Source organism: Patagioenas fasciata, chromosome 14 (genome assembly GCF_037038585.1).
Source record: "Patagioenas fasciata isolate bPatFas1 chromosome 14, bPatFas1.hap1, whole genome shotgun sequence".
Lineage (NCBI taxonomy): Eukaryota > Metazoa > Chordata > Aves > Columbiformes > Columbidae > Patagioenas > Patagioenas fasciata.
Genome location: NC_092533.1, coordinates 8528166 through 8551383, shown reverse-complemented (window position 1 = coordinate 8551383; position 23218 = coordinate 8528166). Strand labels below are relative to the sequence as shown.

Sequence of the window (23218 nt, the reverse complement as noted above, 5' to 3'; positions counted from 1 at the left end):
ACACACACAGAGAGCAGCGCGTGCACCTTGCACAGCACAGTCAGCAGAACTCCTCCATGCAAGAGACACTTAAGATCACATCAGTGGAAGAATACACCATTTGAGCTATTTCTCCCTGACAAACACCTTACAGCACCAGGCAAGAAGGGAACATTATCAATGTCAGAGAGCAAGGGAAGCCTCAGGTTTTGCAGAGAAGGAAATACTCAGTCAAAACAGGATGACTGACAGCTTCTCAGGGTGTGTGAAATGCTGCACAAAAGGAGTATTGGAAGGAGAGACTGGTTGTGTTTGGGAGATCTCATTGCCACTGTTCAGTCTTATTTTTAAATACTGTAGCCACTGATTTATTCAGCCTCTTGATTCCTCAGGAACTTAACTGCAGAGTCAGTCCATATAATAGAGCACTGGAATTATCAGCAACTTCATCACTACAGCATCATTTCACAAGACAAGTGATAATTGTACAGAAATTGTGTAAATGAGCAGATACAAGCAATTGCCTTTGGATTCAACATTGAGCTCAGTCCAGCAACATAATGCTTTCCCTGAACTGAAGACTGCTGCGGTGCTTGAAGTTTAAACCTGGGCTTAAATGTTCCACAGGACTGAGCTACAAAGCACAGAACCAAGCATTATATTGGCTCAATGCAAATACTCCAGAAATTTCCATGCAGTGTTTCATCTATCAGACTCCACTGCTAAAACGAGTCACTGGTAATAAACTCTGCTTGCATTTTCCAAACATCCAAGTTCCCAGCAGGAATCAATCCTGGGTACTTTAGCAGATCTACTCATGTGATTGTCAGTGAGCTTTAGTTGGTGCTGTGATCTAGAAAGAAAAATATTTTCCAGCTCAGCTTGTGTCCATTGCTATTGGTACCATATTTAAGTGGGCACAATACAGCATTCTTGACAGCGATTCCACTTCTATTCCTGCTATAGGGAAGGACACTCCGTACTTAGCTCTGATTTTAGATACTGTCATTGGTACCGCTCCCCTCTAACAAAGGTTATTGGCTGGCCAAAAGCATCGTGTGCCAAACAAAACTGCTGCACCTATCACCTGTGCGGAGTGATGAGAAGTTGTGCCATTCTATTAATAGTACTTGTTACTGTTAGGGCAAAGCCTGGGGTGAAAACAGCGTGTGTGAGCTCCTGGTGCAAGGTCCTTTACCTCTTGTCCCAGTGACTTCTGAAGTATTCAGTTTGCTTTTAAGCAGCAGCCGGTATATGAAATTCAAATGGCTTCTCGTCCAGTTTATAGATAAAACTTTGTCTCTAAGTTGACTCTCCTCTCTTCTTTCTCTTTCCAAGCACCAGAACGCAGAAAACATCAGGCTGCAAGTTCCCACAACACATGTAAGGTAAACGCATAAACTTGTGCTGTGCTGCTCTTTAGGAACTTATTTCAAATGTTTCTAGACGTTAGTTTTACTTCACTACGTATCGCTTTTTCTAAAGTAGGAACTACTGAATTCATTTACTTCCTTTCAACTAAAATGCTACCATTTCTGGATGGTTGATGATGCCTGTGATCTTAATCCAGTCGATTCTAAGCATAGCACTAAAGGTTTAAAGACTCCACTTACCTACAGCAAATATGCTTTGTATTTTAGAAGATTAATCTCTAGTCACAGCAAGGTCCAACAATGTAAATGATGAAACATGGCACGATTAAACATGGCCTACATTGCAATTGGAAGTTCTTTTGGCTATTAGGCCAAAGATTAAGGTTTCACGTGTTAGGCATCTGCAACTTGAGCAAGATAAGTGTTTGATCAAAACCCACTTCTTACAGCTGAAAATCAAACCAGAACTGTAGCGTCGGATTCCTAAACGTGTTGAGGGACTTTAGCTGCAATCAGTGCTTCAATGTCATTCGCACTATGGTAACTTTTACACAATTAACGGTTTCTGCCCGCTTTTTAGGAGCAGACCGTCCTCAAGAGGAGATGACCGTGGACATGACTCAATCCAGGAAAAATTTTTTCAGCCACGTTTTACACAAGTGCCTGAAGACGTAATTATTGAGGAGGGGCGATTCTGCAGGCTCGACTTCAAAGTAATACCAGCCTTTCATTTTCCGTTCCATTCGCTCTGTGGGGTGTGTGGCACCAGGAGGGGTCTCTGAGCTGCAGGGCCTTTGCACTTTCATAAGCCAGAGCACTAATGGCAGACAGTGCAGGGTCTCTCCAGGCGATATAAACCAAGAAATAGGAGATGGCTAAGTGTTTCAGCGTAAAAATCTGCTTAAAGCTAAATAGTGGCAGATATGGATCACCACAGAACATCTTCTAGACCCTCACTGGGAGCAATGAATAGTAATGCCCTGCTGAAAGAAGGTGTTTTGGGAGGGAACCTTGTGCTTTGCACTAGGATTCAGTGGACACATGTCCAGCAAGACCCGTTTAGGACTAGCCTGCCTTAATGAGTCTTCTCTGAGCTAACTGTGCCCTTGCTGGAGCAGACAATCTGTCAAGGAAATGCCACAATTACAAACAAAATATCAGAATGGCCTGAAACTGCACGGCAATTGTACCAGCCCCAGGGTAAGAAAGAACCTTGCACACACAACTTCACTGCAAAGGGTGTTTGCTGGATTGTGGTTTGACTTGGTTTTTCCTAATCGCTTCTCATGTCTTTCCTTAAGGAAACTCTTCCCAGACTTAGGCATGAGCTTAGGCCATTTTGCTGTAAAATGCTTTAATTTTGAATGTCATGGACAACCTGGAGCACCTCTGTGGGACAGTTTATTTACATACATTAACAAAACAGTATGGATGTCAGCGCTGCTGACAGTGCTAGCTGTGGGATTAAAAGGGTGAGTTCCTCCCCTCCATGAACCCACAACAAGTATCTTTGGCCTAATCAGAAACACTTTACAAGATGGGAACAATAGGGGGTTGAAGGAACAGCATCAACTGTCTTGTAGCTAAAGCTCATCTTCCCATGGCACTTGACAACACTTTCTCTCTGTGCAGTACCACGTTAATATTCAAAACTAGGCAAGACTCTAAAATTCTGCAGTGGGGTCACAATTTCATCACTTATTGGCATCAAATTTCTGATAGCATTGAAGGGCTTTTATTACCTTAAAACTGTTTTACTCTTCACTGCTTTCCTCTCCTTCACAGGTTAGTGGGCTGCCGACTCCAGATGTGATGTGGTATCAGAATGGAAGGATGGTTCATCAAGATCAGTTCCACAAAATGATAGTGTCAGAAAAGGGATTCCACTCATTTATTTTTGAAGCAGTCAAATCATCTGATGCAGGGACATACGAATGTGTGGCTGTTAACCGTGCAGGAGAAGCATCTTTCGCAGTAAAAGTGGAAGTAATTGGTAAGACTGAGAGCACTGATAGTTACCTGGCCACACATGGAAAATCTCAGTAATCCAATGCCTTTGTCCCTCCATGTGTTTAGGACATAAAACAATTAAGAAGCAGAGGTAGATCTACAGATATTCAAGCTCGAACAATAACAAACACCTTTTCCAAGACTATTTTAATACGTACATCTAGGATGCCATATATCTTCAAAGCACTTCCAATGGGATATTTAGATGTAGTGGGATGTCCAGAGTTTTGGAGTTATGTTATCAATTCTGAGAGATTAATATGTTGATTGACTCTCCTCCTGAAGTGAATTGTGTCTCCTATACCTTTATGCTCATGGGAATTGCCTGTAGGCTAAGGAGTTGTAGTAAGGAACATGTGCCCTCCTGAACTGAGCATGATGTTAGCATTCAATACTTAGAGTAACTCCTCTTTATCTTTTCTCTTTAATTCAGCAAAAGAACATCACACACCTCCAACTTTCATCTTCAAGCCACAAAGCAAAAAAGTTTTTGAAGGTGATACAGCCAGACTTGAATGCCAGATCTCTGCTATCCCAACACCCCGGATTTACTGGAAAAGAAACAACGAAATGGTACAATATAATACAGACCGAATAAGGTATCCTACTAATGAGTTGGCCATCGCTGTGTTAGAAAACAATTACCAGTATTTGTGAAGTCAAATTTGAATTGGCTGGTTTCTAAAAGCAGCGAGCTGGAAAGCTAGATCTGCCCCTCGTTTATGACACATGGCAAACCGGCAACATGCTTAATCTTGTTTCGAGGGCACAGAGAAAACTGTGACCTGATGCCACTCTGGATTCCAGCAGCAGTTACAAGGCCCACGGAGAAGCTTTAGGACTGGAACGTGCACGTTCCACATGCATCGTGCTCTGAGGCCGCGGGGCTACAGAAGGGCCTTGGTGCCACCTGAATGGTATCATGATGAAAGTCGCTGGTGGCTCATAACACAAATGCAGTGTTTATGTCTAACTAGTTTGCAGTGCCCTGCAAGAAATGTTCTAGGGCTCTCTCAGCTCCTCAGCATGTAAACAGACTGATTTCAATGTCTCCTTCCCCCTCCAAGCACTTACACACAAACACCTTCATTTTTCAGCTTGTTACATGACAATACTGGAAGGATTTGCCTGCTGATTCACAATGCAAACAAGCAAGACGCCGGCTGGTACACGGTCTCTGCTGTCAACGGAGCCGGTGTGGCCACGTGCCACGCCAGGCTGGAGGTCGCAAGTAAGTACCACAGTGCAGTGCCACAGCGGCTGCTCAGACTGCCACTGCCACTCGTATTCAGGACAATTCAATATTAACCTAATGAAGTTTAGGCTGCTGGGAGGATTTCTTTCCAAACATACTGAATTATACAGAAAGCAACTATCCCCGGAGAAAAACCTCTTTTGTTTAGTACCAAGACACAGCGGTGTGTCCTTTATACATTGTCTACATCTGGTATCTGCACTGTTAAAATACTACAGTTTGATAGAAGGGAGGTGAATATAAACCTCTGGTGCCTGAGATATGGGTTTGTCTGTTAAATTCTTCCTAATGGTTTGCTGGTTTATGTTGCAGACAAAAAGCAATTGGGTTGCTTTACCAGGGGTCTTTCTGCAGTCTGGGAAGACACTGAAAGAGACTTTTTTCTTTCTTCCAGCACATGCGAACAAGCCAATTCCAGCCCCAAAGCAGCTGCGGGTTCGACCAACTTTTAGCAAGTATCTGGCACTTAATGGAAGAGGACTGGATGTGAAACAAGCTTTCTCACCAGAAGGAGAGTTTCAGCGTTTGGCTGAGCAGTCTGGACTGTACGAAAGCGATGAACTTTAACTGGAAATGAAGAGGAAAGCTCACTATAAGAGACAATTACAACATAGATGCAGTTAACTGGTGATTGCTCTAATTAGCAAAATACCTATCTACATATTTTTACTTTGACTCTTGCACATTCAGCTGTTCCCATTTTACCATGTTAGATTTTATTTATATGGTTTGGTAACTATAACCATTTACTGAGTATTGTATTTTAACTATAAAGCCTAAGAAAGCAGGCTCATTAGTTCTTACAAGTGTGGGCGGGTTTAGTTCCACCTGTGCTTGGTTACATGCTGAAGTAGATTGGTTTGTACTGCTTCTCTAATATCACTAGATAATATCAGAAGTCTGTACTGTCGAATAGACTAGACTAGAGTGTTTTTATGAGAATAAACAAGAGGCAAATAAAATTTTAAATAACCAACATCAGCTGTGACTCTTCACTGACCTGGTAAAACCAGGTTGTGCATGTCTGGCATCAGCCGCATCCCAGCAAAGATGGATTCTTACCCTGCTAAGTCCGACACTGGTCCCCTCCCTTGTCTGCTCCCCCATCATTTGTCATCTCATGGCTATACAGTAGATGCTGGCACTCCCGTAGCAATAAAACACATCAGTGAAGCAACACCAATAGTTTCTCTCCTTGCACCCTTAACCCAAAAGCTGCCCTGTATAATACAAAGCGTCAAGGCTACCATGTTTTCCCTCCTTGCTCCTGTAATCAGAGTGGCTGTGACCTCTCTGCCTGTTGCCTCTCCACAAGTTGTTGATCTGAATCATCCGAACGTTTTACAGGCTGCTATTCACAGCTGCCTTGCACAAAATAATAAATACCATGAAACCTGATTTTGCCAAACTCCAACAAACCTAATCTCTGAAGCTTTTTCAACTGTATATGCTGAAGGGAAATTTTCGAGGGTAGAAGCAGCCTGAACTCCTGCTGCTGGCCAGCAAACCCCACGAGCACCTTCCAGAACAGAAAACAGTGAGGCCGCTGTACACACTGCAGTGCCATTGAATAACACCCCCAAATCTGAACTGCACAGCACGAACTGGTAAACTGCCAACAAACGCCTGCAGCTCGGTCACCACACTTGTCCTCTGGGCTGCCTGAGCACTGAAAAATACACTAAAACACCTCTTGCTGCCGTGCTCCCCGCAGGTTTGAGCTGATGGAATGCGGACCGGTTCCCAGTTTGCCCACAGGCTTCTCGTGAAGGCGCAGATGCTGTGATGCCTGGGCAAGGGCGCGGGACCAGCACCGAGCAGCAGCACCCAGAGTTCTTGTGAGGTCTGGGAGCCCCAGCAGCACCTGCACTCACCCTGTTTGCGTTAATATACATTTAAATGAGCATATCCTATGTTCCCTGCTGCTCTTCACAGCAGGAAGGGAATTTCCTAATCGCCTGAATTTAGCTTGGAAGCAATTTATGGTTTAATTTCCCCCGCCCCCCCCCCGTTCCAAAGGAAGAGCTGCCAACAAAGGAGGCGGCTCTACCGGGCACCGCGGGGACATCCCCGCTGAACACTGTGAGTAAAACCAAAACAACGATGGCAGGAAGCTGCCGGGGCGGGAGGGGCAGCCCGAGCCCTCCCGCAGGTGAAGGGAACCGGCCCGAGCCCGCAGATCGGCCCCGCCGGCTCCGCGGCCGCCCGTTGGGATTCAAACGGGGGAGCGGCGGGAGCTGCCCCGGCCCGGCCGCCATGGAGCCGGCGGCAGCGCAGCAGGAGCCCGGGGTGGACCGGAGGCTGAGGGGCACCGGTGCGTGAGGCGGCCCTGCCACCTCCCCCCGGGTCTGTGCCGCTCCCCCCGGGGCTCGGCCCACGGCCCCCGAGAGCGGCCAAGGGGCTGCGGGCCCCGGCGGGCCGGAGCGCTCCGTGCTCTGACTCCCCCCGCACTCGTTTCCCCGGGCAGGTGCCGTCAAACCCCGGATCAGTCTGAGCGGGGAGCTGGAACTGAAAACCACCCTGCGGGAGCTGGTCGTGTACGTGGTGTTCCTGACGGACCTCTGTCTGTGTAAGTCACCGGGAGGCTGTTCACAAATAACGCGCACGCTGCACCTCTTTGGGTATTTACTCACTGCACCTGTCTTCCGCCAGAATGTGTCACATCAGTCAGAATGGCTCTGACTTGCTTTTTTCTAGCTCTGTGACTTAATGCCAACCGACGTGGAGAAGCAGGGTTAGAAGCTGCCATCATCCTGAAACCAAAAAAGAAGCTTAACAGCAGAGCCAGTTATACTGTTAAGCAGCATTCTTTATTTTATCGACGCTGGAGAACACTGGGGATCACCCTCCATAAGTGCTCCAAAGACTGGATGCTCTCGTGTTGCTTATATCCACATAATTATTGCATATTTTTGAAAATTTTGACATACTATACTAAGAAATGATTGATGATAGTTATAATGGTTTAGTTTCTTACTTACCATACATCTATTAATTATTAGTTAAAATTAAACTAAGCACTCTGATTCTAAACAATGTATTGCTTAATCTTGTTGTCATGCGGGAGGATCTAAAACTTGAAAAATATCCCCTAATTTTGCAGGTGGTCAGAAAGCATTTATCTCATGTAAATTGGCTAACGATGGGTATATCTTTTATAACTTAATCCCAGTATGCATTAATTTGGCAGCTTCTCTTCAATCCCCTAATTTCAGCCTGCCAGCGTCCCCTCTTTGCCCCTTCTTTCCAGTGACGTTTGGCATGGTGAGCACGGACATGTACTACCTGAACAAGGTCATGTCCCGTGTCTTCCTGGAGCCCTCCTTGTCCAACGGCACCGTGAGCGGTTTCAAAAGCATCAGGACCAGAGCTGATTTCTGGAGGGTAAGGCTTTCATTGCAAAGATATTTTCATGGAGAGGAAACAGGTAAAGAAGTTCCTAGTGTTAATTCGGAGGAATACAGCCTCATGGTTCTCCTGGTTTGCTGTTACGTTACCTCATATTGCAGTGAGAGCTGCAAAACACTTCTCTGTTTTTGCTACTAGGTGAAGGACTTCCTAAAATAACCAACATTGCCTTCTGCTGTCAGCTCATCCTGTGCTTGCTTAAAAATGGAAATGCCTGGTTCTAACAATTCATTCCGAAGAATTGTACCGCCTCTTATATCTGTTATTGCTAGTCCATAAAATAGTGAGCCCTTGCTATACAATGTGTTTGCTGATGTACTAGAGATGGTTGTAATACGTGCTCAGATGGCACCAAACCATGGGCACATGTTGTTTTGTATTCAGAATAAAGTTCTCCCCAAGTCTAATGTTGGTCATCTGCATCCAAGAAACACCCAGAAGAAGAGGGTTTTTTTCCTGCCTCCAAAAATAAATCCTATTTCACTTAAATTCAGATGACTAAAAAAACTAGTCAGAAATATACCCCCAAACAGATCTTCATGGATTAAGATAACTAACAGATTTTGTTAAAACAACATAAAATGTTTAACATATTTGCTTAGAATTCAGCCAAATTTTTCAATAAGACTACAACATACATCTGTTTGGAGTTTCATCCTGAATAATCTTATTACATGTTTTTAATAGAATTGCATAGGGAATGAAATTGACTCATAGCAAAAGGGTGTTAATGTACCGTACTTACAAGACAGCGCACAGGTGGGAACTGTTTGTATTCTACGTTAGACCCTATAGATATAAGTAACCTGAGAGAACCCTGTAGAGATTTGTGTGCTAAAAAGTGGGGTAATAGCGGTAATTAAATCTTCTTTGGTGTCTTTAACCTCACTTGTACATGTAGTTTGCAGAAGGACGGCTGTTGGATGGACTCTACTGGGACAAACAGTATAGCAACAGGACATTAACCCTCCAGGACAACAACAGTCATATTTACTATGAGAATTTGCTGTTAGGAGTAGCCCAGATTCGCCAGCTGAAAGTACGCAACAACACTTGCTCCATATACCTGTATTTCCATAATTTATTAGAAGACTGTTACAGTAAATATCGTTATCAAGCTGAAGACAAGTCTGACTTTGGTCCACGGAACGGATCTGAGTAAGTCACTCTACCTCAGCACAGAAATGCTTTTGAAAACCTAACCAAATCCTTAATGCCACACTACTCTTCATTCACTAACAACTGTACATGCAATTAGCTGAGTTTTTCTCTTGTTTACATTGAGATAAACGCTGGATTTGGTTTTGTGCCAACATTATCGATGGGAATTTGGCATGGGAAATCTACAGCGAGAGACAGGAAGAACTGGAAACAGCATGGCCGGTTCAGCAGAAGCACACGTTAGTGCCTTGTCTCCACTAACAGCTCTGGAGAAACGCTCAGTCATACGAGGCCTGAATTTAAATCACATGTTTATAAATTGGAATCATGCTAAAATGCTCTGAAACAGAGCCAAAGGGTCTGCTTCACACACTTCATTTAGGGTTGATTTAATGCAATGAAAGAGTATGTGAACATGCCACAGTAACAATGAACTATGTAAACCAGAGATTTCCATTTACCTATAAAGGTTTTAAGGTAATAAACTGTCTGGCCCATGTTGGGTGAAATCCAGATTCCTAAGCAATTGCTGGTTTGTGAATGTACTGAGTAGCTAAATAAAAGAAATGGGAATATCTTGAGGCCGTATGTCTCATGCATACTCCATGTGAAGAAAAGTGTTAAATGTCTGTTTTAAATGGTCGGTTGTGGATGCAAAAGAACACAAGAACTAACAAGGATTGTATAAAAGTTAAAGCTTCCTTCAGTCCAGTTTCCATAAGCTGAGCTGCTTTGTTTTCCCGTTCCTGACAGATGGAAGTACAGCTCAGCCTCCTCCTCGCTGTCCCCGTGGTACTGGGGATGTAGGGGCTTCTACAGCAGCGGGGGATATATATTCACCTTACCGAAATCCAAGCAGGAGAGCGTTGAGAAGCTGGCGTTTCTCAGGCAGAACAACTGGATCACTAGAGGAACCAGGGTTGTATTTATCGACTTCTCAACATATAATGCCAACATAAACCTCTTCTGTATAGTCAGGTGAGTTCTTACCTTCCCTACACGTGAAATCCAATTTACTGAGGCGTGATGCTTCCGTAAGGACACAAGGAAAGGCTGGTCACCTCGGGCCTGTGTAGCCAATGTTTCTCAGGTAGCAGCTGGCAAAAGAGTAATTCATTAAAAATGTAGAAATTCAGTTAGCGCAGGGAACAGACAAGATCCTTTAATTTTTTTTTTGGTAACATTTGATGTCTGGTCTGCACAGCTGGTTGCTGCTGTCAATTGGAATAGATTTCATAGCCTTTTGCAAGGTCAGAGATTGAAATGTTAGTCAGGTTATCAGCTGATGGAGGGAAAAGTCTCAGGGCAGGGTGAACGTCTCCTGAGACAGCTTCTTTAAAGACTCTTAACCAAACACCATGGCTTGGGTATCCCAAGTGCTTCTCATTTTCCTCTCAACCTTCCCTGCCGTATAATACTGTTCTCACGGGGGACTTAGCGTAACCTTTACAGGAAGGTCTTACAGATGTAGGAGTCCCAGTGAGGCATTATTAATGTAGTGATAATTAATATTAGAAAATTAAGGACTGAGGTGGTTTAAAAGGGATGGTAACTAACACCAGTCCCTGATTTGTTTTTTCCAGGCTGGTGGTGGAGTTCCCTGCCACCGGGGGCGCGTACACCTCCTCACACATCTACTCGGTGAAGCTCCTCAGATACGTCACGCATTATGATTACTTCCTGGCTTCTTGTGAAGTTGCCTTTTGCCTGTTTATCATTACATTCATAGTCCAGGAAGCTATAAAAATGGTAAAACTGAAAAAGGAATACTTCCGAAGTGCCTGGAACTGCCTGGATTTGGTGCTGCTGGTGGTGAGCTGCCCCTTGACTTCTACCTCTGTGCTTGCCAGCCTAGACTAGCGCTGGACAGACAGCCAAGGAGCCAGAACAGCCCAAGCCTGGTCCTGCTTAAAACCAGGTCTACCCTGAAGAGGTCACACCATGGTTCAGCACACCTGAATTATTTTCTAGCCTTGCTGTCTGCATGACAGAGCTAACACAGGAAAACTAGAATGTACACAGCCTGGTACATAGAACAAGTCCAGAATTATCACAGTACAATTACAAGTAATTTGGCCAATGAAAGCTTGTATATACACTTTATGACAAAACTTCTAAGAAACTCAGGTTCTTCAACTCTAGCCAAGAGCCTTTTGAAATCAATACGGCCTTTCCTGTGCAAAATGACAAGTCTGAAGAGAGGGGATATAGCCAGACTTCAGCTTCATTGGCTTCTGCTTTCCCTCAGGTATCCATCCTTGCCATTGCCTTCAACATCTACCGCACCATAAAAGTGTCGATGCTAATGAAGAAGCTGCTCTCTGATGCCAAGGAGTATCCAGACTTCTATTTCCTTGCATACTGGCAAGTGCTTTACAACAACGTGATCGCTATCAACATCTTCTTTGCTTGGATAAAGGTATCGGTTCGTACTCCTTTTTTTTTTTTGTACTCAAGAATCACAGTGTTTCTAAGCACAGCACAAGTGTTCACTTTTATCTTTTCATGGGTGAACTGCAAAGGTGGGGCTAAAAGCGAGAATTTTGTTTATAAGATTCCAGAAGAGTTTCAGATTACCTCCTTCTCATTAACACGGGTCACACAAATTCCAAGCACATCTAAAAAAATAAATTGCACGTCAGCAGCTGTCTCCATTGAAGCAGCTGGGAAATTACCATGGCCTAACAGCCTCCTCAAACTCAGTTTTGTCCTAGACCCAGTATTACCCAGGTCACAGCCTGACCTATACAGATGGCATGGCTGTAATAGGTGGAGCTATTCATAGCTTTTGTAGCCAAGACCTATGAAAACTGTAGCTACTTCTTAACTGCAGAGGGAGGCAAAACATGTCAGAACTTGATTGAGAAGTGGCTTTGTGCCAGGACACCTTTAATTTAATTTTTACTTGCAAACAGATTTGCTGATCTCTGGACAGAGTAGCAAACATCTCAAAGATTCAGGGGCTGCTTTTGCTCCTAAACAAGTGCTCTGGGGCCAAACCAGTCCTGCATGTTTGGATGCCACTTCCCCTAATCTACAAAACCCTGGAGTCCCCAGCTTGGGTCTGCGCCCCTTGCCCTGTACCCAGCAGGGACTTGGTTTACGTGGCCTCGGTGTTCCCAGTGACTGGATCAAACTTCCCAAAGTTTCGCCTGATCCCAGGCTGCCTTTGCAGGACCCTCTGTCCTGTAAGGAACTGGTAAAACACTCAGCACAAAGCAGCTGCGGAACGGGCAGGCGAGATTCCAACAGCTACCAGAAGAGATGATGCTTTACAGTCATTCCCCAAGTACCCGAACATAAGCTATCATTAAAGGTCACAGCATTTTAAAAATGAATAGGCTTTTGGCTGCCTTCTGCCTCCCAGGCCAAGGCTGCAGGAAGCAGCTGTTTGGGAGCACTGGGGGTTAACCAGTTCTGCGGATGGTCTTGCTCGTTACATCCTATAAGTGATAGGATGAGAGGAAACGGCCCCAAGTGGTGGCAGGGAGGGTTCAGACTGGATATTAGGAAAAAATTTCTTCCTGGAAAGGGTTGTCAGGCACTGGAACAGGCTGCCCAGGGAAGTGGTGGAGTCACCATCTCTGGAGGGGTTTAATAGATGCATAGATGGGGTTCTTAGGACATGGTTTAGTGCCAGAGTTAGGTCATGGTTTAACTCGATGACCTTAAGGGTCTCTTCCAACACAAATAATTCCATGATTCTACTATTCTGTCCATTCTGTAGCCCAGCCCCATGTTCCCCCACATTATCCTCCCCTCAGACTCATTACTGTTAACTTCATAGCACAATTATATTTATAATTAGTGACTGTCATTGAACAAGGCTTTTGTTCAGGCCTTGTTTCATACCCAAGGTAAGAACGAGCTCCTTACCACCTCAGGCCATCAGGGAATCCTCAGATACAGAGGGTGACATGTCTTGCAGTCTCCTTGACCAGGGGTCCGTACCTGCTGGAGCTGATGACACCCAGCAAAGACCTGTGCACACACTAGTAGCTTTACCATGTAAATGTATTTGCCCTGCAGAATAATCATCATCCCCAGAAAAACACCCAACCCTAGCTCTCCTTGCAGATCCATACCATGCAACTTATTTCTAGGCGAGACTTCACCTGCAAATTATGATTACAGATAACATTCCAGAAATTCTGTTAACAAGTTGCAATATATTGTGATGGCCCAATAACAATACATTCTGTTCTCTTGCAGATATTTAAATATATAAGCTTTAACAGAACCATGACGCAGCTGTCTTCCACTTTATCTCGCTGTGCCAAAGACATCATTGGATTTGCCGTCATGTTCTTCATAATTTTCTTCGCCTATGCCCAGTTTGGCTTTCTGGTTTTCGGGTCGCAAGTTAAAGAGTTTTCCACTTTCCCAAACTGCATGTATGCTACTTTCTAACCTTTTTGATACCAAACCCCCAGCTAGCGCAGGTGCAAACCCGTTTCTGCTAGGCAGAAGTTAAGAGTACAGGTCTCCAACGCTTATTTCATGGAGTAAAACCCATGTTGTAGTCTGTACACTCTGTTTCCCACAGAACCACAGCAGAACTGTTTGCGAGACCCCAGCAGCTCAGAGCACAAGCTGAGCATGTTTGCAAATGAGAATTACTGCTCTTTCAAGAAAACATCCAGCTGCACAGCCAAGAGTCCCCAAATCCCATCTGCTGACTGTTACTTTCTTTCCCAGATTTGTTTTCAGCCGCTCACTGTAGCAACAACATCACATCAGTCCCAGGTGCTGGACGGAACTTTGGTCCTTTGGATGGTCCTTGCACCCTGTAGCAGCCCCAACCTGTCACCCACCTGTGCCTTGTGGTTTAGCCCATGGCTGTGTTTCTTACAACTCTGGAGAGATATCTGTGGTGTACCAAATTGTTTGAAAGCAGCTTTTCATGTAAAATTAAGGCACTTAAAATGAGCTCATTTTGGATCCACCTGGATGTGAGATAGCTCTAAGATGCTGCAATACAGAGAAATATGTATTTATTTGTCTTAGGTAGGAATGAAATCCTCTACAGGGGGACAGAGGGACCTACACTGTTACCTTCTGTACTAACAAAAGGGATCATGAAGTTAGAACAGAAGGGAAAGTGTTTTCTCATACAAGCCATTAAAAAATTCCTTTGTAGTTTCAAATTCTCAAATATACGCTAAATGCGCCATTTACCATTGCTACGTTATCCTTCCTGGTCTTTTGATTTCAGTGACTAAGATAATGGTGAATCAGTTGCAATTGTATCTATTGCATTTTTGTTAATAATGTTTAAAACATTTCCCTTTAAAAGAAGCCAGCCAACCTCATTCTGTTGTTTTGGTTTGTTTTTTACTCCCAGCTTTACACAGTTTCGTATTGTGCTGGGAGATTTTAATTTTGAAACCACAGAAGCAGCAAACAGGATCCTTGGACCTATTTACTTCATCACATTTGTATTCTTTGTGTTCTTCGTATTGCTGGTAGGTATCATCTTAAAAATTCATATCCTTTCACATAAGCGGTAGAACAGCCCCCAAAACAACAGCCCCAGCATAATACAAATGCACCTTTCCGAAACAAATATCTAACTGCATCCTTCTTGTGCAGAACATGTTTCTGGCTATTATAAATGAAACCTATTCAGAAGTCAAAGCAGACTTTGAAGTGATACCCACTCAGGAATTTCAGCTCAGAGACCTCTTCAGAGAGGTAAGTAACCACTTCTGTAACTGCGTCATTTTCTTCAAGGTAAGAGGAGGAATTCTAAGCTACATGACGAGCAAAGAGCTTTAAGCAGCTGGGCCATAACCATTTAAGAACAGCCAATATTTGATTTTTCACTTAAATAAACATTTGACACATACAGAGCCATCCTTCCATTAAAACCCACAGGAGCTCCTAATGTGAGAGCAGTTAGGGTGCAAGGAGCCTACCTTTACTTCACCCTTTTAAAAGCAACATTTAAGAGCAGCCTGGTTTGTGCTATATCCCATCATCAGCTTTCTTCAGAGTTGCTGCTCTTCCAAACTGAGAAACCAAAGATCTTCTCTGCATGGGAAGACAAGAAGAAATACGTACGTACCTTTAAAACTCCACAAAGTTCAGACTGGGAACTTTCCTGTAGGATTTCCTGTAGGAATTTAGGAGTGGCACAGCCACAAGTTACATTGCTTACACAAAGCCGAGCTTTCATGAAGGAAAAGGAAGGGGGAATCCCTGGCCAGGACACAGCCGATCTGGTCAGCAACAGCACAGCTCAGATTCCCCCACTGATCCCAGCCTACAGTAAGATTAAACTGAACGTGCCTGAAAACAGAAACTTACTGGATTTGGTTGGCTCTCAACCTCGGGGATTTCATGATGAATTTGGGATATAGTAGGGTAAGTTCTCCGAGCTAAGAGAACACAGAAAGTGATAGACTGCTGAGATTTCTGTTTAATTACCAAAGCATTATACTGGCATTCAGTTCTTGCATTCAAGTCCTTGTGCAGAAGTGTCTCTGGTTAAAGAGAAGTCAATTAACATGCTCAACTTTCCCTGTCTGTGTTCAGAGTTACAATAAGGCCCTTGTCAAGCTCAGGCTGAAGAAACCAGAGGTGGATACGCATCCAGCAGCCAAGAGCTTGGAAAGGTAGGATCTCGGCATTTGCGGTTACCCCCTGCATGGAGCACAGACCCGTTCTCACAGGAATTCTGTCTTTTCTCATTTGTGAGAATGACAAACAAGGACATTTCTCAGCTTTCCGATGGAGACAGTGCTAAGAAAGAGGTAGGCTTTATTCTTTCCTGTCCTCTTAGAAGCTGCTGGTTATATTTCAGAAGCTGAATAATACAAAAGGAGTCACAGTGGTCCTCACCGTTCACTTACAAAAGCTAGTTCTCCACAGGGTACTATTTTACCATCATAGGGATAGCAAAATCTAGACCCATAAATAAATCAAAATCACTAATTATGCCCAAAACTTCAAATGAAAGCTTGTTCAGGTGAAGTCATATGCTACGATAACAGAGCTGATAGAAGGGTGAAGTCAGTGCATCTTAGCAATGATATAAAGTTGTGAGCTGGGCATTTGCTCAAATGTTAAACAAAAACAGATGTATGGGAAACAAACACATTTTGCAGCAATCTATTGGGCCATAGGCTGCATCTACCACAAGAAGAAAGATTACTGTAGCTTCATTTTGTTTCAGGAAAGGTTTCCATCAGCCTTTGGTATTCCATATCTGGGGTAAGCCTGTGCAAGTAACTTCTAAAATGTGTCTGTTTAAAAAAAACCACTTCTACAATAAGAAAGGGAAAAGCCCCTTGGCCAGCCCTGAACACCACCACACACAATGCTTGCGATCTCTCCCACCTCTGAGAAGAAATGTATATTCCTATGTCCTGTATTTTCGGAAGGGCCAGAAGAAAAATCTACTTTTAGATAGGGAGTATTTTTTTCCCCGGAGCTGTATGTATCTGTTCCAGCATGCAACCTCCTCCCTGCTGAGTGACGGTGTTCCAGGTGTTCCAGTGAGCCGTGCTGGCTTTCTGATATTTAATTTACTTTTTAAATCCCTCTGGTGTTGAACAGAAATACGTGAAGGTATCAAAACCACAGGAAGAAAAACCTCGTGAGCAGTATCAAGCTGCTGAGGATGCAGACGCAGTCACAGCTCAGAGCTACGTCTCCATGGAAGAATTTCAGAAGTAAGTGTGTGCGGCCCTGTCCCCGCAGTCTTATTCCCATCCCCTGGCAGCTGCAGCCGTAGCTGAAATCCTCACTGAGTGACAACCTGAGAGACAGAAGATCAACACAAAGTCAGTGATTTTAAGGTATTTTAAGCGCTCTTATACTGACAACAGCTGCCCCCAGGGAGGGCAGAAGGAAGTGAAAGAATTTAGTAGGGCAGCTTGTAAGGACATTAGTGAAAAGGTGGGACAAGAATTTAAAATATTGTCACTCTCCCAGAACATGTCCTTGTGGCTGCCCAGGGAGGGAGACAGAGGCTGTAAGACCTTGTGCTGGTGATGGGGCTTTCAGGAGATAGACCCTCGGCAGCTGACACAAGCAAGCAGAGGAAGGTTGCAAATGCAAGATTATGGCCGGCACTGTCTCAAGGATATGTGGCTGTATTTGTGTGTTCCAGGCTCTTCAGGTATACAGCTGAGTTGGGGAAGGAATTAAATAACATTAATGCGAAAATCAGGAGACTTACGAAAATCGTTCAAAAACTGCAGGATGCTTCAGGCCAGACGGGACAGTAAAACGCAGGACAGGAGCTCATCTGGTCCCCATTTTCCCCGCCCGCCCCCCTGCTTTATTCTTTTCTATTTCTGGATAAGAGAAGCAGGAATGTTAATAAAGGTAAATACCATTGTTGCTTCTGGGTTGTTTCTTTGAGAATATCAGGTGCTGCTTTAACCCTGAGAACTGGGTGGAATCTCTACAAACACCTGAACGATGTGTATTCCTCTGCCTTGTTTTGGGGCCGCTGTGAGACACGGACCTGTAACTGAGAGCAGATCACGAGCAGCAGCAGCATCCTGGGCCTGCTCCTCACCCTGCTCTCCATCCACAGCCCTCGCTCTCCGAGCATGGTCCAGCACACGGGTCCGCAGCCGTCACCTCCCCAACCGCTGGCTTCTCTCAGGGCATCTGCTGCCAAAATTAATGCTTATTCCTCAGCAATTCTCATCCCACGCACTCATTGCTTCCAAAGCAGGTGCTGTTGCCTTTAGAGGAAAGAAAAAAAAGAAATAATTATTCTTCTAAGAAAAAACCTCCAAACTTTGGTTGTGACGAGGCATTCACAGCCAGAGCCACTGGAGGGAGCTTTGCCCCTCCCGTGGTCCAGCCACAATTCTCAGAACATCCTTTTATTCCTATATCTGTTTATACCCAGGTGTTACGTTCAAGCCAGAAGTTATATATTCCTATGTAGTTGCTAATATTTATTCTTTGCTGGGCCTCAGCCACAGGAAGAAAGAAAATGCGTACCCAAATGCCACCTGAACCTCCTGGTAAAGCATGGGGCCATCACCCAGCTGCATCACCCCACCTGCACCTCGCAGTCCCTGCCTGGGGAGGTTCTGCTGCGGGACACCTCGGCTCATGCATGACATGCAGCCCCCAAAGTATTCCAAAACTTCTATAAACCCTGCAAAGATTTATAATACTGTAAAGCCACATGTCCCGCAGAGCACTATCGAGCTACTGCCTGGGCTCTGGTCTCTCTGCATCTCATCACGCTGTGGAGTCATGGAGGGGTGCAGGGACCCAGAAAGAGCCAGTTCAGCCCACCAGCACAACGTACTCATGCTCTGGTTTGCAGGTTGGGTTCACTGATTTTGTACCTCAGTCTCCTGGCCAAGCCAAGACACCCTCTCTCTTCTAAAACGGACCAGTTTACAATAAAACCAGCTCTTCTTCCCTTCCCAAGGGCTCCTGTCACTGCGCAGCAACCCAGGGCTCCTCTCCCCGAAAACACAGGTCACTGAGTATCTGATTATCCCAATGTCTCAATAGCTGACATGCAAGGAAGCAAATGTATTGCACCTTTGGCATTTCCAGCATTTTCTCCTCCTGGCAATCCCTCTTGTACAAAGACCTCTTCAAAGCCACAGTTACTCACCCAGAACTCACCAGAAGAGCATTCAAGCACTTCTCATCCTTCTCTACTCCTCTGGGGCACGGGAAACCCTCTTTATACCCTGCCTCACAGGCTCCGTGTCACGTTAACAGCTTGAGCAAACCTGTGTCAAGAGGTAAAACTTGGAATACTATAGATCTGTGTTATCTCAGAATGGGTTCTTCAGCAAGGAGGGTCTTGTCCCAGGATCACTAAGCTTTGTGCATCCTGAAAAATCTGTTTCTCCTCCATTTTGGCTAATGGTGTTTAACACAGGGTTATTTTCCTTCATTAAAATCTTCTGAGTTCATTGCTTTGTAGCACATGGAGTTTAAACAGTTCACAACAAGCAGGTTATTTGAGGGACTTTTGTCTTCTCATCAGCATCTTGATCAGAGCAAGTTTTGTTGAATAAATAATGCTGAGGAAAAATGAAGGATGGAATAACAGACCTGTAACAACTCTGTTAATTCTTCAAGCCAGTGCCCTAAGAATTTGTGCTTTCTTTTTCCCCCCATCTTCAGAGGAAAGACGCAATCAGAGGGAAGGCTATTCCGTCCCACCCTACAGAAGGTACCACAGGCTGCCTGCTGCCTCCTGTCCCTCAACTTCCCACTTGTTTTCCTTGTTCCCATTTACCTGCCCTGACATCCACAAGCAGAGTCTTCTGTCTCCTGCCAGACCTTAAACTGAAGAAAGGTGGATTTACACAAAATACAACAGAAGAGTCCGTTTGAAAGACCTCAAGCACTTTCCAGATGAACTTACATCAACAGACTACAAAAAAAATTTCTATTTGGTTCAGAAGAGCATCCTCTTGGGTTCACAGAATTGCATGTAAAAAGAGTGTATTCTGGCCACTAACACAGCAGTAACTGCTGTGATACTCATTTTAAGGCTGAGAAATCATCGTGGATATAGAGACCCAACCAAACGCTGCTCATCAGCTGAAGGTGCATTCATCAGCAGTGAACGATCAGCCCAGCAGTGGCTGGAGCAGCTCTGCCCCACGACCACCCAGAGCTGCTGCTGGAGCAAGAATGAGCGAGACTCGGGGTTTGATCCCGCGGCAGCGCACAGAGCAGCAGAGCCCACATCACACCGCCAGCCCAGCCGTCCGCTCAGGAGCCGATTCCATCCCTTCTCTGCTGTCAGACAGTGTGAACAGGTACGATAAGGCTCAAACTGCTGCAGCCTCCTCGAGGGCTCTGCTGGCAGGCAGCGCAATTCCAACCTGTCTCAGCAACACCCTGAAACTGCAAACACATACGCAACAGCAAAGGACTCGACCCTTGTTTTTTAAGAGATGCCAGTGGAGAAAGCACAATGAGAAACAAAGATATATGACAATAAAGGTTAAGGTACTTTTATTATAAAAGTCTATACAATAAGCACCAGACATAGCAATGCAATTATATCTGGTTCAGTTATATATATATTTCATTTCTATATATCCATATAGATATATAGGTTTTGCTTTTACCAAAGTAAAACTGTTATATCACAAAATGCCTAGTTCTACCATTTATTTATTGCTGAACAAGGATGGCACAAAACACACTCAGCATAACTGTTGCCATGCTTATCTACTATACTGAATAAACAGCCAAACACTGCATAACAAACACAAAGCAGCTGTTAATTCTGAATTGGAACCAGTCTGATCACTCACTCACTTATAAAAATATTGGAATCATATAGATTTAAGCATTATAAAGGAGGAATATATTATTTAAAACATTTAAATAGTGCATATTGACATTTTGCATGTGGTATATAAAACACAAACATTCATGTACAACACTATACAGTACACATTAGTTTCAATGTTTGGATACACCCGTGTCTGCAGACTGGTAGAAAAGTAACTGAAGTGTACATTGCACGATGGAACTGAATATAATTGATAAATGGTCTCAAGACTAGTTTAACCTCATAATTCTCTAAGGTCCCAGATCATTTTGCGGTTTAAAAAAGAAAGGCATACCACCAGTGCTCAATAGTTTTAGTGCTTTTTTTTTCTGAATTCCAAAATTGCATGCCTACGAGCAGAGTAAAACAAAACAAGAAGTATTCTACAATACACAGATGAGATCTGAGCACTAAATATCCTACTTTCAACCTATTTCATATGCTCCATGACAGAACAGCAAGTCTCTGAGGTTACATGCTGGCCATCTCTTCCGTTGTGAGAAAGTTCATTTTTGGTCTTTCGTAAAGCAGTGTGAGTAACAGCTATGTTGACATTAGCCAGTCATAAAAACATGCAGCGAGAGGAGGTGCATGCAAAACATGGCCACGATCAAACTGATACACTGAAGGAAAAAAACCAAACTGAGAAAGCACCAGTTAAAATTAACACTCAGGTTTTGCCAGATCCGAACTAGCTGCTGACGGTTGTTGCAGAGCACAAAGCTGGGAGCTAAATCATCATTCAGCACAGCAGATGTGATACTTAAAAACGTTATTTAGTTTCAACTCTGAAGCTAAATCATGCAAGGCTCATAAACCGTTTTGCTTACATCATAAGGGTTAGACAACTTATTTTTATTCTCCAACTGTAAAACAAAATCATGATAAACAGCAGTAATTTTTCACTCAAGCCCAACAGTTCACCCCGTGGTGCACGTTAACTACATCGAGTCTAGCCCTTGACACCGTACTTAGTGCAGGTACAGAGGAGTTTTAACTGTCCTAAGCCAGCTCTTTGTTGCTGGAGCTACACGAGTCTGAGCGCCATCAGATTTCCCGTAACACCGAAATGTTCATTACGTTCCTCAAATCTTCCTGAAGTGGAGATGCAGTATCCAATTCAGACAAAACACTATGTCACCACTAGTTGATAAACAATAACCGATAAAAAGAGAAAACGAACAACAGTAAGTCCTGTAGGCAGCATGTGAGAGGATTTTTCAGTTTTCCGAGTTTTAAAAGACACTAAGCAAGGTCACTTTCTGGTTTGTCCACTGTCATCTTTATCAAGGAGGAAACTTGACCACTAATGAGCAAAATCCATAGATGTTAATTATTACTGTGTTATAGGCGCAATTTAGAATACCAAAAATTAAAGTTGTTCCACGGCCGTCCTTTGAAAGGAATTTCAGTCTGGGTTTTTTTAAGTGTTCCAGGAAAAAGGGCTGTATGTTTAATCTGCTGACTTTTTTCCCCCATAAGAAAAAATAGGCAAGAGGAGTAGTTCAGTGTAGCATTATGGTATTAATAATTTCTTCAGTAATGCAAAAACTTGGTAATAACAAAAGTCTCAAAGTTCTTGAATTCTAAAGAAAAAAAATCTATGGTTGTTTTGGAACAAGATGGAAGTATCTGTAATACGAAACTGACGGAAACTGTGTTTGCTAAAGTTGGATAGAGCAGTCTCAAACTCAGAAATCTTATTTGCTCTCTAGACAGGACCTGTTTACCCTTCAAACATCTTAGAGCGGCACCACAATAAAGTGCACAAACTGGATTCTTTCAACAGTGCATGACAAATGAACACAAGCACCCGATAAGTACAGCGGTAGTATACGGAAATATCATGTTATTCAGTGGTTTGGAGGACCAAGATTTAAATCGACTTTGAAGAATCTTGTTTGCTGATAAGGACTTCTAACAGCCTAAGTTTGGCTTTTATTTTCTTGTACTCCCTGTACTCATCAAGCATTGGAACCCGATCTTCTTTCTGTACGTTCCTATAAAAAGAAGCACAAATAGGTTTCAAGAAAATCCTCCACATTGCAGCAAGCCAACCACGAGAGCAGCGATGTGCAGTTATCTTAGGGCAGATGGATACATTTTTGGAGCTTGTTTGCCGATAATAGACATGTTACTATATTTTAGTTCATTGTAGTTAAAATTGCCATCACCTAAACCGAATAGAAAACCCAGCAGAATTTATTCTGCATAAATATCACAGCACTGTTTATAAATTGTTCTCTTCAGTTCTTCTTAGAACTTGTACTTCTTCAGCAGAAAATATAGTTAAGTGAGAATGTCTGCCAGTCAAGAAAGTGAGTGATCTCTTACGAGTGGTGTTAGTTTTGATCAAGAGGCGATACACCTCAAAAAAACCCCCATTACACACAATGGGCAGCAGTTCAATCAAATTCATAACAATACATATTCAAATAAGCCTAAAATAACTGAACAATACAGAGAAGAATAAAAATTATCAACCCATTTATGGGTAAAGCAAATACGCAGCATCAGGACTGACCTACTGGAACAAAGGACAAATGGGTAAACCTTCCCTGCCTGATGATAGAAAAGAGATGGATACTTTGAGGTAGGGGTGGTGGTGGGTGGTGTTATATTAAAAATACTTTTTCTTAAAAAAAATTAAAAACACCCCTAGTTCTTCCATATTCATTGTTATACTTCACAGACTGTAACAGAGGAAACAAAACCCAGGAGCAGGCTTCTTCCACGATTAAA

The 23218-nt window shown here is 43.6% G+C and overlaps 3 protein-coding genes across 10 annotated transcripts in view; 2 read left to right on the top strand and 1 right to left on the bottom strand.

Moving 5' to 3' along the window:
- The window catches only part of MYOT (myotilin), a 31775-nt gene extending 26182 nt beyond the window's left edge, over positions 1-5593 (top strand). For 2 of the 3 annotated variants that reach the window (XM_065848718.2, XM_065848721.2), the window contains 6 exons: positions 1318-1367; positions 1933-2065; positions 3138-3345; positions 3796-3961; positions 4460-4593; positions 5012-5593. In XM_065848718.2, the coding sequence (XP_065704790.1) occupies positions 1318-1367; positions 1933-2065; positions 3138-3345; positions 3796-3961; positions 4460-4593; positions 5012-5184 (864 nt within the window). In that variant the 3' untranslated portion in view covers positions 5185-5593. The remainder of the gene's footprint in view (positions 1-1317; positions 1368-1932; positions 2066-3137; positions 3346-3795; positions 3962-4459; positions 4594-5011) is intronic. The other variant, XM_065848719.2, reaches the window with a different exon arrangement.
- Positions 5232-17514, top strand: PKD2L2 (polycystin 2 like 2, transient receptor potential cation channel). Its single transcript, XM_065848819.2, has 15 exons — positions 5232-5244; positions 6637-6699; positions 7085-7186; positions 7868-8001; positions 8927-9183; positions 9940-10164; positions 10770-10998; positions 11435-11605; positions 13399-13580; positions 14531-14651; positions 14779-14880; positions 15724-15803; positions 15887-15941; positions 16747-16862; positions 17303-17514. Exons 1-15 carry the CDS (start codon positions 5232-5234, stop codon positions 17418-17420), a joined length of 1968 nt encoding a protein of 655 aa, XP_065704891.1. The 3' UTR covers positions 17421-17514.
- Positions 17515-20134: 2620 nt separating this feature from the next.
- Positions 20135-23218, bottom strand: part of FAM13B (family with sequence similarity 13 member B) — a 47598-nt gene continuing 44514 nt past the window's right edge. For all 6 annotated transcript variants that reach the window (XM_071814739.1, XM_065848757.2, XM_065848760.2 and 3 more), the window contains one exon: positions 20135-22476. In XM_071814739.1, the coding sequence (XP_071670840.1) occupies positions 22353-22476 (124 nt within the window). In that variant the 3' untranslated portion in view covers positions 20135-22352. The remainder of the gene's footprint in view (positions 22477-23218) is intronic.